Genomic DNA, 18,713 nt, shown 5'->3' on the forward strand with positions numbered 1-18,713 from the left:
TGTGGTTGAGTCACCAGGGTTTTACCATCCCCAATCCTTACCCCCTTTAGCTGCTGAGGCACCACCCCTAAAATTGCAAATGTAAATGAACCCTTACTGTTCTGAGCCCCCTATAAGGCTGTTTTCACACTGTTGTGCTGCAGTTTACCCACACCCCGGGTGCAGTGCAATGCATCTACAACCTTCCTGGGTTAGCACTCTGCCATAGACTTCTATTATATCCTGCAGGTGTGGTGCACTTTCTGAAAGCGCACCAAAACTCCTGCATTTAGAATGCAGGTGCACCAAACCTGCAGGATATAATAGAAGTCTATGGCTAAGCACAGTAAACCCGCAGGAAAGCTGCAGGTATACTGCACTGCACTCGCGGTGTGGGTAAACCACAGCACATTCCTGTGAAAGCAGCCTTATACTATTATGCCCAGTGTATTGCTTCACACTGACCAGAAGATCTCTTCTTTCCTGCTGCTGGCACCACTCTGGAGACCGCTAGCCTGGATAAGAGGTGGAGTGCAGTTGGTATCACTCTGCATGGGACAGGAGTAGCACTACAGCGGAGGCATCGGCTCATGTGGCTCTTGCTCCCTACTACAGCTCCAACTGGTCCCTCTGCATTGCACTCTGTTTGATGCCCTGGAATGGCAGGTCAGCAAGCCCAGACTGCGATCTACCAGTCACCTGTCCAAGATCTACTGGTAGAGCTGCTGACCCCCACTCTAAAATGTTGATTTCTTTGCCCTTTAGGCCTCACTGGATGTTTTTACAGCTGCTGATTTTTGGTTTCAGGTGCAGCCAATAAACTCCTCAGCATGTTATCCTATGTGTCCATGCATCATCCATCAGCGTTTTTTGGCAGGGGCGTTTTCTGGATGGAAAAAATGCCCAGAACTAGTGGGTTTGAAAAGGAGCCTTTCAGCTGTAAAAACGCTCTAACTCTGAGGCTCCGTTCACACCTGATCGATTTTCTGCCTGAAGCTTGTAGAACATTAGCTGATGAACAAGAACATGTTAATTTGCACAATTGCTTATGCTATTAAGATCTCACGTATGTTCTTTTCTTTATCTATAAGGTTTACCAGGAGATCCGGGCCTTCCTGGGTTTCAAGGTATGCCAGGAGAGGAAGGCTTCACTGGTCCCCCCGGTATTCCTGGCCCCCCTGGGTTGCCAGCGTTTGTAAGAGGTAGGATTTGGATTCACTGTTGGAATGTCTGATACTGTTTATGGTCTGCATTAGATACTTCTGTTTTACTAAGTCAGAAGATTATATCATTTTGCCTTGTAGGATATCAACCAAATATCCATCAAGAAGAAGGTGCTTATTTGTTTACATTACTAACAAATCACAGTGAGAATGGGAGACATGGAATTTCCCAAAATATTAAAAGGAACACACTATTGGTTTTGTCAGATGTATCACTCACGGTGGATATTCAACTGTATGTTTTGGGAAAATGTATCATGTATCTTTCTATGGGATAACCTTGCAAGGATTGCACTCTGTGTGCAGTAGTGTTGTATGCTTAATTCACTGCAAAGGTTTCATGGGTGTTGGATGCCTGGTCCTCCGCTACGCAATGTTCCATCTGCCAGCCGCTAAGTCACTACAGTACACAGTCACTGTACATTCAGTGCATCTTCTATAAATTCTGAACTTGATCTTGCCAGTTATGGAAAAGCATTCAATAGCCTAAAGTACTCCGTCATAAGAAAAAAATTGTCGTCATTGCTGCCTTTCCTGTGCAAACTGCTAGTTGCTTGGCTGTGTCTTTCTACAATAATTTTGAGCCACAGACCTGGAATTAAACATGCAACAAATTCAAAGAAAAGTTCACATTTCCTATTTTTATACTTGTTTCATGTCAGTGACCCAAAAGGCATTGAATCCAAGGCATAATCATGACAAATAGGCAATTAGCATAACCAGGTCTATATACACAGCGTTTCTCTAGGCCCTTCATCTTTGAAGTAGAACTCCATTGTCTCAGGATTTTAATTAGGTTCAAAAAGCTATCACCATAAAAACTACCTTATCTTATACCATTAATGTGCTGAAAATGTATACACAATGTACATGCCTCCTGCAATACTATATACAGAAAAATGTGGTTGAGGCAGAATGGATTTTCATGGTACCACGATAGACATAACAACAACAACTATAAATCCCAGGGGTAGGGAACCTTTTGAGTACAGTGTGCCGAAAAATGTTTTCAAAGATATTGAGCGTGCCGATTTTATAACAAAAAATGTCAACTTTACACTCTCAATCACGAAAAGGATTTTTTATAAAGTAAATGCTATAAACTACTTTAGTAGTGAGGAATTAACATCCTGTAACTCCACACCTCAGATCAGCCCCAATTCCTGCAACTCCACACTTCAGAACATCGTCCCTCCTGCAAATCTGTACCACCACTGTACCCCCTGCTCATCTGCCCCACCACTGTACCATCCTGCACATCTGCCCCACCACTGTACCATCCTGCACATCCGCCCCACCACTGTACCATCCTGCACATCTGCTCCACCACTGTACATCTGCCTCACCACTGCACTACCGTGCACATCTGCCCCACCACTGTACTCCCTGCTCATCTGCCCCACCACTGTACCCCCTGCTCATCTGCCCCACCACTGTACCATCCTGCACATCTGCTCCACCACTGTACCACCCTGTACATCTGCCCCACCATTGCACTACCGTGCACATCTGCCCCACCACTGTACTCCCTGCTCATCTGCCCCACCACTATACCATCTTGCTCATCTGCTCCACCACTGTACCGCCTTTCTCATCTGCCCCACCAATGTACCATCCTGCACATCTGCCCCACCACTGTAACCCCCTGCTCATCTGCCCCACCAATGTTCCCGCTTTCTCATCTGTCCCACCAATGTTTCCCCTCTCTCATCTATCCCACCACTGTACCTCCCTGCACATCTGCTCCACCGCCGTACCCCCATGCTCTTCTGTCTCACCGCTAAACCATCTTCTCATCTGTCCTAACATTGAACTTATCTGCTCATCTGCCCCACCACTGTAACCCCCTTTCTCATCTCTCCCACCACTGTAACTCCCTGCTCATCTGCCCCACTGCTGTAACCCCCTGCTCATCTGTCTCACCAATGTACCTCCTTTCTCCTCTGCCCCAACACTCAACCCCCCCCCCCCCTTGTTGATCTGTCCCACTACTGCAAACCCCCTGCTTTTCTGTCCCACCGCAGAACCCCCTTCTCATCCCTCCCAACACTGTACCTCCTTTTCTCATCTTCCCCACCACTGTAACCCCCCTGCTCATCTGCCCCACCACTGTACCTCCCTGCACATCTGCTCCACTGCTGTATCCCTATGCTCTTCTGTCTTACTACCGAATCACCTTCTCATCTGTCCTAACACTGAACCCACCTGCTCATCTGCCAATGCCCACAGTATCTTTTGCACAAAATGACGTACAGGTACATTGTTTCACGCAATAGAGCCACCCTGCCACAGTATATATGCAGTGGACGATCTTTAAGTGGTTAAATCACAGTAATATCATTCACCTATTGGTTTATATACGGAAAAGTCACAGTAGAAGCTGTGCTTCCATAGCTATTTCTCTTCCCCCAGTGTGCTGATTGGAAAAAAAGCAAGGGCGCATTGATGGGGTCATCTTTGTGATCTCCCCTGCTGTACCCATGCCCAGTGTTTGGATACATTCACACCTCAGTGTTTTGGTGCTTTGCAGGTGATTTTTTTGCTTGAAATTCTTCTTTGACTTTTATACCAGGTTATTGGGCGGAATAATTTTAATCACCTTTTTAAAAATCTAAATGCATGCTATCTGTAGCATTGCCAACATTTGGATTAAAGTAGTTAAAATGTAAACCTGAGTGTTGCTGCTGCCTGATTGTCAAATTACTGGCTGTGGAATATCTTTCATTGCTTAGTACACTGCAGTCTGTAGAAAGGTCCAGGACTTGTCTGTGCAATCTGACAGGGATCATGAACCACAGACTGGCTTTATGTATTTTACCTGTGTATTTAGGTGTTTTTTGGAGTTCACCCTTAATACTTTTAGCAAGTTGGGATAAATGCCATCAATTATGTACAGCCCATTTTGAGATATATATATATATATATATATATATATAATAATAAACTTCAGGTGGGTTACCCTCTTTTCTTAGATCCTGTCCAATCAAGGCACCGTCAAGGTGGACTCCCAACCTTCCACCATAAATGGATAGAAAAAAAGACGTGGACCGATGCTTGATGCAAAAAAAAGTCATTTACTGAAGATATTTCAATTAGTACATGCAAGCCACTGTACAGTTCCGAGCGCACATCGCTCTTCGTCAGGCTATTCTGGCTGTGTGTGAAAAGCCAAAACACAGATTTCCTCTTATCCACACCCAGTCTACCTCACACATGTGTATCAACTTAATTACTAAAAGACAAATAAACAACCACCTATAAAGAGAATTAACCCTGATTGTTTCAACAAAACAAGTGAAAAAATCAACTAACCTTCAAATATACATTCTACTATATACATTAGTCATACTAATATACACATTTCTCTCTCATCTTCCATCACTATGATATTAAGTGGCAAGTAAGCTCTTTTAAATATACATCTCATACAATATATTAGTAATGACATTCTTAATCGTATCTCAGATCTCATCAAAGATTCCAGTTAGTATTTTTTTGTTTCACATTCCCAACAGGAATTTCTTCCAAACGATCTACGGGAGAATAATACATATAAAACATGACTGTGATCCCCCTGTGTCAACTGTCATATCCTATACAAATAAGTATAAATCATAGTCCTTGTTCATACCATCGGGATGCAAGGACTGTAATTTATTGATCCACCAAACCTCACGTCTCCTAAGTTTTAAAATCCTGTCCCCCCCTCTTTTATCACGGGGAATATCTTCCAATATCATAAATCTTAAGTCAGTATCCCTGTGTCCCATCTCGGTAAAATGACGCGACACAGGGAGACCCGACTGGGGATGTCGAATTGTACTACGATGCTGTGCAATACGATCTTTTACCTTCTGGGTTGTCTCGCCTACGTAAATCAAATTACAGGGGCATATAAGAATGTAAATAACATAAGATGACTGGCAAGTATAGAAACCATTTATTGTTATCCTAGTCTTTGTTACAGGATGATCAAAATGATTGCCTTTGAGCATCAGATTGCATTGAACGCAACCAAGACAAGGATAACAGCCCTTCTTTTTCCTACCGAGAAAAGTAGTCCTTCTTTCCTCCTGATTTTCCGGTTTAAATTCAGATCGTACCAGAAAATCACGTAGGGTTTTATTACGCCGATAAGCCTTCATGGGAATCTGTTGGAATTCTTCTATCTGTGGGTATGATCGTCTTAGGATCGTCCAATGCTTTCTTAATACATTAAATATTTTATCACTATAGCTGTTGAATTGGAAGACAAATGGGATCCTAGGTCTGTCAGGATGATATTTTTTATTTTTTTGACAAATATATCGGATGTTTGTAGGATTCTATTTAGTTCCCGTCTGATCAGACTCTCTGGATAACCCCGCTCCTTAAATTTACAGCACATCTCGTCCAATCTCTGATCTCTTATTGTAATGTCACTCACGATACGTGTAACTCTAAGCAATTGGCTTCTAACAATGGATCCAAACACATGAGGAGGAGGGTAACTGTCATACCTGAGTAACTGATTCCTATCCGTAGGCTTGGTGTATATATCCGTTTCAATCAAACCTTGCTTGATATATACCCGTGTATCTAAAAAGGGAACAGAGTCCCCACCAATATGTATCTGAAACTGGATATTGGATGAAAAACTATTAATGGTTTAATTAAAGGCTTCAAGAGATTCAATGCTACCCCGCCATATAGCAAAAACGTCATCTATGTACCGCCACCAGGTGGCGCAATGTTCCCGAAAACTTTCATTAATAAAAATGTTTCTTTGTTCAAAATCATGCATAAAAGAACATGCATATGGCGGGGCAACATTGGAGCCCATGGCAACCCCCGTAAGTTGCACATAGAACTGGTCCCTGAAAAGAAAGTAATTGTTATGCAAAATTAATTTAAACAATTTTTCAAAAAAGAAGATCTGTGCCTCCGAGTATTCCCGACTTTCCCTAATCAGGTTGATCGCTGCTTTAATACCAGCTTCGTGTGGAATAGACGTGTACAAGCTAGTTACATCCCAAGTAACAAGAATAAAATCCTCATTGATAGGAGGTAAGCCCCTAATTTTAGAGAGAAAGTCACCAGAGTCCTTAATAAAGGATGGAGTATTTTTCACCAACGGCGATAGCACTCTATCCAATAGCTTAGCTGTGGGTACAAAAATCGAATCATTCCCTGATACAATCGGGCGTCCTGGTGGGGACTGTTTATCCTTATGGATCTTGGGCAGTGTGTATAGCACCGGAACCCGGGTATGTGATGGTAACAAAAAATCTTGAAGGTCATGCGAAATGAGTCCTTCCTTAAAATGCTGGCTTGACAATACTTTCTAAAGTCTTTTTAATGCCCCATGTGGGGTCAGAGTGTAAGGGTTTATATACTGTGTCATCATCCAGTTGGCGCTTGATTTCATTTTCATATGCCTGAGGATCCATAATAACCACCGAACCCCCTTTATCCGCGGGCTTACAAATGATATCTCTCTGCTTGGTTAACTCTCGCAAGGCTGATTTTTCATGAGGAGACAAATTATTAGGTACATGATCTTTAAAATCTATTTGTTGAATCAAACGTTTAATGTCTCGGGTAACTTCTTGTACAAACATTTCAACCGGTACATAGGTAGTGGGGGGAACAGATTTAGATTTCGTTATCAGTCCCAAGGATTTATTATCCAACCTCCCTTCAGTTGTTTCATTCTGAATAAATGGTTTATGAAGAAAATGAACCTTCCATCTAATATTACGAAAAAGGCGATACAGATCTTGGTCTAACTGGAAAGGATCTAAATGACTTTTAGGACAATATGATAACCCACGGTTAAAAAGTCCTACCTCTTCTGATGACAAGACCCGCCTGGAGATATTGTGTACTAGGTCTCCCTTGATCGGCCACGGTTGCCTCGTGTGTAGCGATATCTGTCTTGACTCCCTTCTCTGTTGTAACGGGATCTGGTTTGCATCCGAGTAGTGAACAACTCTCTCCGATCTCCTTGCAAAAAATTGGATGAGGAATCGGTGTCAGTATTCGCTGAAGAGTTATCGGACATGTCCCTCCTGTGGTTACCATATTCGTTACGACCTCGTCGATTGTAAGAACGAGGCCAACGGTATACCTGGTTTCTTTCATAATCCTCAATGTCCCGGTCAAATTTATTGCGTTTCCTAGTTTCCAACTCAAACCGATATTTATTAATATTCTCATCAGCCAACTCTTTACATCTGTTGAATTCCTCCAAACTCATTGCTGAGCGTAATTCTGATTCAATCTTGGTAAGTTGTTCAGACAGGGAAGACAATTCTTTGTGTATAAATGAGATGGTTAAGGTCATTATATCGAATGAACATTTATTCAAAATTTGCATAAATGTGCCCTTGTATTCATCATTATCACTGAATAAGGTCGGGGCCAATCTTACCCTCAGACCTCTCGGAATCCGTTGCACCCGATGGTACTCAGCTAGCGTTAGTCCATGTAGTTCCAAGGATATGTGTTTCCTTCTCAATTTCTCCCATGTACGGGAATTGTAAGCAGGAGTGTTACCCGTTAGGAAAATTCTGGATCCTGAGATCTGAGACATGATGTGTGTGGTCTCTTCCTGAGTGTACGAAAATGTGGAACCATTTGTGTCCATCTTGAATGAAGGTAACTTACTCACTGGGAGTATAATAATAAACTTCAGGTGGGTTACCCTCTTTTCTTAGATCCTGTCCAATCAAGGCACCGTCAAGGTGGACTCCCAACCTTCCACCATAAATGGATAGAAAAAAAGACGTGGACCGATGCTTGATGCAAAAAAAAGTCATTTACTGAAGATATTTCAATTAGTACATGCAAGCCACTGTACAGTTCCGAGCGCACATCGCTCTTCGTCAGGCTATTCTGGCTGTGTGTGAAAAGCCAAAACACAGATTTCGATAAAAGACAAATAAACAACCACCTATAAAGAGAATTAACCCTGATTGTTTCAACAAAACAAGTGAAAAAATCTCCTAACCTTCAAATAACAATCAGGGTTAATTCTCTTTATAGGTGGTTGTTTATTTGTCTTTTAGTAATTAAGTTGATACACATGTGTGAGGTAGACTGGGTGTGGATAAGAGGAAATCTGTGTTTTGGCTTTTCACACACAGCCAGAATAGCCTGATGAAGAGCGATGTGCGCTCGGAACTGTACAGTGGCTTGCATGTACTAATTAAAATATCTTCAGTAAATGACTTTTTTTTGCATCAAGCATCGGTCCACGTCTTTTTTTCTATCCATTTATGGTGGAAGGTTGGGAGTCCACCTTGACGGTGCCTTGATTGGACAGGATCTAAGAAAAGAGGGTAACCCACCTGAAGTTTATTATTATACTCCCAGTGAGTAAGTTACCTTCATTCAAGATGGACACAAATGGTTCCACATTTTCGTACACTCAGGAAGAGACCACACACATCATGTCTCAGATCTCAGGATCCAGAATTTTCCTAACGGGTAACACTCCTGCTTACAATTCCCGTACATGGGAGAAATTGAGAAGGAAACACATATCCTTGGAACTACATGGACTAACGCTAGCTGAGTACCATCGGGTGCAACGGATTCCGAGAGGTCTGAGGGTAAGATTGGCCCCGACCTTATACAGTGATAATGATGAATACAAGGGCACATTTATGCAAATTTTGAATAAATGTTCATTCGATATAATGACCTTAACCATCTCATTTATACACAAAGAATTGTCTTCCCTGTCTGAACAACTTACCAAGATTGAATCAGAATTACGCTCAGCAATGAGTTTGGAGGAATTCAACAGATGTAAAGAGTTGGCTGATGAGAATATTAATAAATATCGGTTTGAGTTGGAAACTAGGAAACGCAATAAATTTGACCGGGACATTGAGGATTATGAAAGAAACCAGGTATACCGTTGGCCTCGTTCTTACAATCGACGAGGTCGTAACGAATATGGTAACCACAGGAGGGACATGTCCGATAACTCTTCAGTGAATACTGACACCGATTCCTCATCCAATTTTTTGCAAGGAGATCGGAGAGAGTTGTTCACTACTCGGATGCAAACCAGATCCCGTTACAACAGAGAAGGGAGTCAAGACAGATATCGCTACACACGAGGCAACCGTGGCCGATCAAGGGAGACCTAGTACACAATATCTCCAGGCGGGTCTTGTCATCAGAAGAGGTAGGACTTTTTAACCGTGGGTTATCATATTGTCCTAAAAGTCATTTAGATCCTTTCCAGTTAGACCAAGATCTGTATCGCCTTTTTCGTAATATTAGATGGAAGGTTCATTTTCTTCATAAACCATTTATTCAGAATGAAACAACTGAAGGGAGGTTGGATAATAAATCCTTGGGACTGATAACGAAATCTAAATCTGTTCCCCCCACTACCTATGTACCGGTTGAAATGTTTGTACAAGAAGTTACCCGAGACATTAAACGTTTGATTCAACAAATAGATTTTAAAGATCATGTACCTAATAATTTGTCTCCTCATGAAAAATCAGCCTTGCGAGAGTTAACCAAGCGGAGAGATATCATTTGTAAGCCCGCGGATAAAGGGGGTTCGGTGGTTATTATGGATCCTCAGGCATATGAAAATGAAATCAAGCGCCAACTGGATGATGACACAGTATATAAACCCTTACACTCTGACCCCACATGGGGCATTAAAAAGATTTTAGAAAGTATTGTCAAGCCAGCATTTAAGGAAGGACTCATTTCGCATGACCTTCAAGATTTTTTGTTACCATCACATACCCGGGTTCCGGTGCTATACACACTGCCCAAGATCCATAAGGATAAACAGTCCCCACCAGGACGCCCGATTGTATCAGGGAATGATTCGATTTTTGTACCCACAGCTAAGCTATTGGATAGAGTGCTATCGCCGTTGGTGAAAAATACTCCATCCTTTATTAAGGACTCTGGTGACTTTCTCTCTAAAATTAGGGGCTTACCTCCTATCAATGAGGATTTTATTCTTGTTACTTGGGATGTAACTAGCTTGTACACGTCTATTCCACACGAAGCTGGTATTAAAGCAGCGATCAACCTGATTAGGGAAAGTCGGGAATACTCGGAGGCACAGATCTTCTTTTTTGAAAAATTGTTTAAATTAATTTTGCATAACAATTACTTTCTTTTCAGGGACCAGTTCTATGTGCAACTTACGGGGGTTGCCATGGGCTCCAATGTTGCCCCGCCATATGCATGTTCTTTTATGCATGATTTTGAACAAAGAAACATTTTTATTAATGAAAGTTTTCGGGAACATTGCGCCACCTGGTGGCGGTACATAGATGACGTTTTTGCTATATGGCGGGGTAGCATTGAATCTCTTGAAGCCTTTAATTAAACCATTAATAGTTTTTCATCCAATATCCAGTTTCAGATACATATTGGTGGGGACTCTGTTCCCTTTTTAGATACACGGGTATATATCAAGCAAGGTTTGATTGAAACGGATATATACACCAAGCCTACGGATAGGAATCAGTTACTCAGGTATGACAGTTACCCTCCTCCTCATGTGTTTGGATCCATTGTTAGAAGCCAATTGCTTAGAGTTACACGTATCGTGAGTGACATTACAATAAGGGATCAGAGATTGGACGAGATGTGCTGTAAATTTAAGGAGCGGGGTTATCCGGAGAGTCTGATCAGACGGGAACTAAATAGAATCCTACAAACATCCGATATTTGTCAAAAAAATAAAAAATATCATCCTGACAGACCTAGGATCCCATTTGTCTTCCAATTCAACAGCTATAGTGATAAAATATTTAATGTATTAAGAAAGCATTGGACGATCCTAAGACGATCATACCCACAGATAGAAGAATTCCAACAGATTCCCATGAAGGCTTATCGGCGTAATAAAACCCTACGTGATTTTCTGGTACGATCTGAATTTAAACCGGAAAATCAGGAGGAAAGAAGGACTACTTTTCTCGGTAGGAAAAAGAAGGGCTGTTATCCTTGTCTTGGTTGCGTTCAATGCAATCTGATGCTCAAAGGCAATCATTTTGATCATCCTGTAACAAAGACTAGGATAACAATAAATGGTTTCTATACTTGCCAGTCATCTTATGTTATTTACATTCTTATATGCCGCTGTAATTTGATTTACGTAGGCGAGACAACCCAGAAGGTAAAAGATCGTATTGCACAGCATCGTAGTACAATTCGACATCCCCAGTCGGGTCTCCCTGTGTCGCGTCATTTTACCGAGATGGGACACAGGGATACTGACTTAAGATTTATGATATTGAAAGATATTCCCCGTGATAAAAGAGGGGGGGACAGGATTTTAAAACTTAGGAGACGTGAGGTTTGGTGGATCAATAAATTACAGTCCTTGCATCCCGATGGTATGAACAAGGACTATGATTTATACTTATTTGTATAGGATATGACAGTTGACACGGGGGGATCACAGTCATGTTTTATATGTATTATTCTCCCGTAGATCGTTTGGAAGAAATTCCTGTTGGGAATGTGAAACAAAAAAATACTAACTGGAATCTTTGATGAGATCTGAGATACGATTAAGAATGTCATTACTAATATATTGTATGAGATGTATATTTAAAAGAGCTTACTTGCCACTTAATGTCATAGTGATGGAAGATGAGAGAGAAATGTGTATATTAGTATGACTAATGTATATAGTAGAATGTATATTTGAAGGTTAGGAGATTTTTTCACTTGTTTTGTTGAAACAATCAGGGTTAATTCTCTTTATAGGTGGTTGTTTATTTGTCTTTTAGTAATTAAGTTGATACACATGTGTGAGGTAGACTGGGTGTGGATAAGAGGAAATCTGTGTTTTGGCTTTTCACACACAGCCAGAATAGCCTGACGAAGAGCGATGTGCGCTCGGAACTGTACAGTGGCTTGCATGTACTAATTGAAATATCTTCAGTAAATGACTTTTTTTTGCATCAAGCATCGGTCCACGTCTTTTTTTCTATATATATATAGAGATAGATATTTATTTATGGTCGGAGCCCTCCGTCCTGAGAGATATGAAGCACATAAACACGTCACAAGACTAACAACATAAAATAGACCCGAAGTGTGCCCTGGCCTGCTGTATGGTAAACCCAGATCTGCTGGGTGGTATGCCAGAGAAGGGCGCAAAAAGACTTGGTTAGGGAGGTAATGATTTAAGTTTACTGACATACTACAGGGCAAGCTTGCCAAAGGCTTGTGACATTTCTGTTTGTGGATTGGGAATGTATCGAGCGAAGCAAGCGAATTTCCACCTGCCCATCTTCTTGATGACGTGGTCCGGGACCCCGTTTCGTGAGGCTGCTGATGCTACTCCAATGCGAAAGAACTTCCAGAGAATTGTCCGGGGTCAAGGCCTAAGTTGGGCAAAAGATTTCTAACGTGTCTAGTGAACTGGTTGCTACTTAGAGGGCTAGTAGGGAACGGTAGTAATGGCTGCCCTCCGAGAGGTCGGGCAGATGAGCTAATAACTGGTCTAGAATGGCCACGGGGCACCAGGCGTTACGAGTCTGGGAAGTATGATATCTATACCGGGACCAGACAGTTGTGTTTCGGACGCCATGAGGTGCCGGATGAAGTAACTTTGGTGGCATGTCAGGTGGCGTCTATGTAACATGTTACTGGGGCCGGTGACCGTGAATTCACTGGGGCATAAGAAACCGCAGAAAGCCAGGTAGATGGCTGCGTGAACGACCGGGCTGAAATTAACCCAAAGGGGAATGTGACAGGATGGTAGACCTGTCTCGGAATATGGCGCTGGTCGCAGGTAGGCGTTTACTGTTGATTTGGAGTTGTCTGTGACTACCGTGCAGTATAGACTTGACCGCATGGGCGGCAACCAAAGATGGTTTGGTAGGATTTTGTAAGGAGATGAAATGCTGGATGCCAGCTAAGTAGAGACTAATGGTATAGTGTGAAAATGCCAACTGTGTGTGGCAAGATGACATGAAGGCCAGGATGTGATGGAAATCTCCTGATACTGCCCCAGGGTTTGAGGCTAGGAACCTGTCATGGATTTTCCAGGCAGTACAGTAGGCCTTCAGGGCGTTGTGAGAAAATGATAGATTAATAAGGCGGGTAGCATTGTGAAGGTGTTTGTTTTAATCCGAGGTTAGCTACGACCAATGTGGGAGAAGAAACATGGTCGGGTCGGTTCCAGATCCCTGCGAAAGAATAACGCAAAGTTTAAAACGGGTAGTGCGTCGGCCAGAGTATTGCATTTGCCTGGGATGTAGATGCAGCGAACATTATTTGGTGCTGTGGGGATAGTTGCACCAGCCTGCTCAGGAAGGCCATGATGGCCAGCGAGTTGAACCTGCTTTTATTTATAATACTAGCTGTGGCTTGGTTGTCTGTGGTAAACGACAGTGTTTGTCCTGCCCAGTTACTGCGCCAGACATGAGCTGCTGCAATAATGGGGTAGAGTTCAAACAAAGAAAAGGACTAACTGAAGCCGGGAATCGAAAGGATTTCTGATGGCCATGGCCCTTCAAACCAAAGATAGCCAAAAATTGACGCGAGGACCTGTGGAGGCTGCGGTGTCCGTGACTACCTGAGATGAAGAGGGAGATGCTAACGGAATGAACATTGACATACCATTCCAGTTGATGAGAAATTCATTCCATCTGGGCAGATCCGCTATTTCTGGTACGTCTAATTTAAGGATTTAGTCAGGAACTTGTACTTGGGAGAGAAACACTAGGAGGCGTGAGATAAGGGTCACCTCGAGTCTGGTTTTTTAAGTGCTACTAAAAAAGATGAAGTGGGCTGTATGAGCGCCACTGAGTGTGCTTGCAGAGATTGCAAGGAGTATATGTTGAGATGCATGTTTGCAGCGATTGCAAATGGGTATATGCTGAGATGCGTGTTTTTTCAGCGATTGCAAGGAGTATATACTGAGATGCGTGTTTTTGCAGCGATTGCAAGGGGTATATACCGAGATGCGTGTTTTTTGCCGTGACTGCAAAAAATGGGTAAATGCTGAGATGCGTGTTTTGCAGCGATTGCAAGGAGTTTATACTGAGATGCGTGTTTTGCAGCAATTGCAAAAATGGGTATATGCTGAGACGCGTGTTTTGCAGTGATTGCAAGTGGGTAAACACTAAGATGCGTGTATTTGCAGCAATTGCGAGGAGTTTGTACTGAGATGCATGTTTTGCATTGATTGCAAACGGGTATGTGGTAAGTTGCGTGTATTTGTAGCAATTGCAAGGAGTTTGTACTGAGATGCATATTTTACAGAGATTGCAAAATGGGTATATGCTGAGATGCGTGTTTTGCAGCGATTGCAAGGAGTATATACTGAGATGCGTGTTTTTGCAACGATTGCAAGGAGTATATACTGAGATGCATGTTTTGCCGTGATTGCAAAAAATGGGTAAATGCTGAGATGCGTGTTTTGCAGCGATTGCAAGTGGGTAAACACTAAGATGCGTGTATTTGCAGCAATTGCAAGGAGTTTATACTGAGATGCATGTTTTGCAGTGATTGCAAACGGGTATGTGGTAAGATGCGTGTATTTGTAGCGATTGCAAGGATTTTGTACTGAGATGCATATTTTACAGAGATTGCAAAATGGGTATATGCTGAGATGCGTGTTTTTTTTTTTTGTTTTTTTTTTTTTCTGCAGCAAATGCAAGGAGTTATGATGAGATGCGTGTCTTGCAGTGATTGCAAGGAGTCATGATGAGATGCGTGTCTTGCAGCGATTGCAAGGAGTCATGATGAGATGCGTGTCTTGCAGCGATTGCAAGGAGTCATGATGAGATGCGTGTCTTGCAGCGATTGCAAGGAGTCATGATGAGATGCGTGTCTTGCAGCGATTGCAAGGAGTCATGATGAGATGCGTGTCTTGCAGCGATTGCAAGGAGTCATGATGAGATGCGTGTCTTGCAGCGATTGCAAGGAGTCATGATGAGATGCGTGTCTTGCAGCGATTGCAAGGAGTCATGATGAGGTGCGTGTCTTGCAGCGATTGCAAGGAGTCATGATGAGGTGCGTGTCTTGCAGCGATTGCAAGGAGTCATGATGAGGTGCGTGTCTTGCAGCGATTGCAAGGAGTCATGATGAGATGCGTGTCTTGCAGCGATTGCAAGGAGTCATGATGAGATGCGTGTCTTGCAGCGATTGCAAGGAGTCATGATGAGATGCGTGTCTTGCAGCGATTGCAAGGAGTCATGATGAGATGCGTGTCTTGCAGCGATTGCAAGGAGTCATGATGAGATGCGTGTCTTGCAGCGATTGCAAGGAGTTATGATGAGATGCGTGTCTTGCAGCGATTGCAAGGAGTTATGATGAGATGCGTGTCTGTGAATGTTAATGCTTTAATACACGTAAGGCTGAAGCTCTGAATCCTAAGTTCCACTGTATTCGTAAGCGCCGATGCAACTAGTTCAAACCGGGCTGAGGTGTAAGCACCAGTGGGGTTTATTTGTGAAAGATCAGTCGAAGAAGTTTTGTATTGCCCAGGATCCGAATCGTTGTGCTGGTGCTGCGATTTGGACTCGGATCGGTCGGTGGAGTTGTACGGTTGGTGGAGTTCGTATTGCCGAGGATCCGAATCATTGCACTGATGCTGTGACTAGATTCGGATCGGTTGTGGATGTGAGGTGACGAGGGGACTTGTATGGATTGCTGGATCCGAATCGCTGAGCTGGTGCTGCGACTGGACTCGGATCGGTTGGTGATGCTTTGTATTGCAGAGGATCCGAATCATTGAGCCGGTGCTACGACTGGACTCGGATTGGACGGTGGGGTTTGTAATGCCGAGAATTCTGCATCATTGAGCCGGTATGCGACTGGACTTGGATCGGTCGGTGAAAGTTGGGTTGGCAAGGATCCGAATCGTTGAGCCAGTGCTACGACTGGACTCGGATCGGTTAGTGACGCTTTGTATCGCAGAGGATCCGAATCATTGAGCCGGTGCTACGACTGGACTCGGATCGGTCGGTGAAAGTTGTATTTGGCAAGGATCTGAATCATTGAGCCGGTGCTACGACTGGACTCGGATTGGTCAGGGAAAGTTGGGTTGGCAAGGATCCAAATCGTTTAGCCAATGCTACAACTGGACTCGGATTGGACGGTGGGGTTTGTAATGCTGAGGATTCTGAATCATTGAGCCGGTATGCGACTGGACTCGGATCGGTCGGTGAAGTTGGGTTGGCAAGGATCCGAATCGTTGAGCTGGTGCTACGACTGGACTCGGATTGGACGGTGGGGTTTGTAATGCCAAGGATCTTTAATCATTGAGCCGGTATGCGACTGGACTCGGATCAGTTGGTGAAAGTTGGTTTGGGAAGGATCCGAATCGTTAAGCCGGTGCTACGACTGGACTCGGATTGGATGGTGGGGTTTGTAATGCTAAGGATCCGAATCGTTGAGCCGATGTTACGACTGGACTCGGATCGGTCGGATGAAAGAAGCACACTGTTGGTGAGTGCTTGTGTATGCTGAGGATCCGAATCATTGAGCCGGTGTTGCGACTGGACTCGGATCGGTCGGATGAAAGAAGCACACTGTTGGTGAGTGCTTGTGTATGCTGAGGATCCGAATCATTGAGCCGGCGTTGCGACTTGACTCGGATCGGTCGGGTGAAAGAAGCACACTGTTGGTGAGTGCTTGTGTATGCTGAGGATTTGAATCATTGAGCCGGTGTTGCGACTGGACTTGGATTGGTTGGATGAAAGAAGCACACTGTTGGTGAGTGCTTGTGTATGCTGAGGATCTGAATCATAAAGCCGGTGTTGCGACTGGACTCGGGTCGGTGGGATGAAAGAAGCACACTGTTGGTGAGTGCTTGTGTATGCTGAGGATCCGAATCATTGAGCCGGTTTTGCGACTGGACTCGGATCGGTCGGATGAAAGAAGCACACTGTTGGTGAGTGCTTGTGTATGCTGAGGATTTGAATCATTGAGCCGGTGTTGCGACTGGACTTGGATTGGTTGGATGAAAGAAGCACACTGTTGGTGAGTGCTTGTGTATGCTGAGGATCTGAATCATAAAGCCGGTGTTGCGACTGGACTCGGGTCGGTGGGATGAAAGAAGCACACTGTTGGTGAGTGCTTGTGTATGCTGAGGATCCGAATCATTGAGCCGGTGTTGCGACTGGACTCGGATCGGTTGGTGATGTTTGTATTGCCAAGGATCCGAATCTTTAAGCCGGTGCTGCGGCTGGACTCGGATCGGTTGGTGGAGTTCGTTTTGTAGAGGATCCGAATCTTTGCGCTGATTATGCGACTAGATTCAGATCGGTTGTGGATGTAAGGTGATGATGGGGCTTGTGTTCCGGATCCGAATCGTTGAGCCGGTGCTGCGACTGGACTCGGATCGGCTGACGGTGTTAGTGGTTTGAAGGGGCTTGTGATTTGCTGAGGATCTAAATCATAGGGCCGATATTGCGACTACATTCGTTGTAAGTGACTTGTTCCCGAAGGTGGCTTGTGCTTATTCGTACGGTTCTTACCACCTAGTCGGTAAGATACCAGTGGTGCCGAGTGGAGGCTGTCATGAGTCGTAACATCGCGGATGCGACTGGGCTCGAATGAGGAACGGAGAAAGGCAGTAAGTACGGATGTGCGAATAACCGAGTAAGACCTACAAAGTTGTAGGTGGTTTACGAAGGGGAACATAAAGTAACGGTTCGGTAGCAGGAAAGCACAAGTGCTACCTGCGACAGTGAGTGTGGGACAATTGATGAAAACCTACGACCAATCTTGAAGGACATGCAGTGAGTTGGTAGAGTCGGCCTCTGCAATGCATCTGATATGAATCAGTTTGTAAAACGTATTAAATTAATCCGATATAAATCGGTAGTAAGGAGTATCTGATACAAATTGGTTGTAGGGTGTATGCCATCCCTTACTGTGAAACTGAACACCTATCAAGCACCCATCCCCCCAGGCTAATCAAGTGCAGAGAAGGCACCAGGTGGGCTCAACCACACCTCAATCAGCCACAGAAACCTATACAAACAATACATGCTGATCTTCTAATGAATGAGATGGCAACCCCATGGACCATGAATTTTATAACCAGTGAAGCCTATTGCGAGTGATATTGAGAACGACCTATAGTGACTGGAGGCTTGGGTCTACGAATGAATCGTATATTTGTCAGAAGGAACTTTACGAATGTACTATGCCTGTGCCGAATGATGTCGGGACATGAGCGACAACACACCGGGGCAGGTTCTTTCACGAAAGGGGTGCAGGATAGGAAGCATAATAAACCGCAAGATTTTGCACATGACACGAAAGTTTGGATACTACCTGCGACCGTGAGTGGGAACCGCCGACCAAAACCACGAATGAAAAGCCGGAGTGCACCTGCGATTGAATGCACAGACTGCCGAACATGAGGTGAGCTGGGAAGAGTCAGCCCTGTGATGTGAACTACCGCGCACTGGAACCGACACAGACCATCCTGGGTGGTCTGGTTAAATACCCTCCAGGCTCCTCCCATAACTTCAGGCCAGTAAACCGGCCTTCCTATATATA

The 18,713-nt window shown here is 43.9% G+C and overlaps 1 protein-coding gene across 3 annotated transcripts in view; it reads left to right on the forward strand.

Moving 5' to 3' along the window:
• The window catches only part of COL4A6 (collagen type IV alpha 6 chain), a 351,915-nt gene that overhangs the window by 268,136 nt on the left and 65,066 nt on the right, over nucleotides 1–18,713 (forward strand). For all 3 annotated transcript variants that reach the window (XM_073599382.1, XM_073599384.1, XM_073599383.1), the window contains exon 19: nucleotides 1,071–1,181. In XM_073599382.1, coding sequence (XP_073455483.1) covers nucleotides 1,071–1,181 — 111 coding nt within the window. The remainder of the gene's footprint in view (nucleotides 1–1,070; nucleotides 1,182–18,713) is intronic.

Source organism: Aquarana catesbeiana, linkage group LG09, assembly GCF_042186555.1.
Source record: "Aquarana catesbeiana isolate 2022-GZ linkage group LG09, ASM4218655v1, whole genome shotgun sequence".
NCBI lineage: Eukaryota > Metazoa > Chordata > Amphibia > Anura > Ranidae > Aquarana > Aquarana catesbeiana.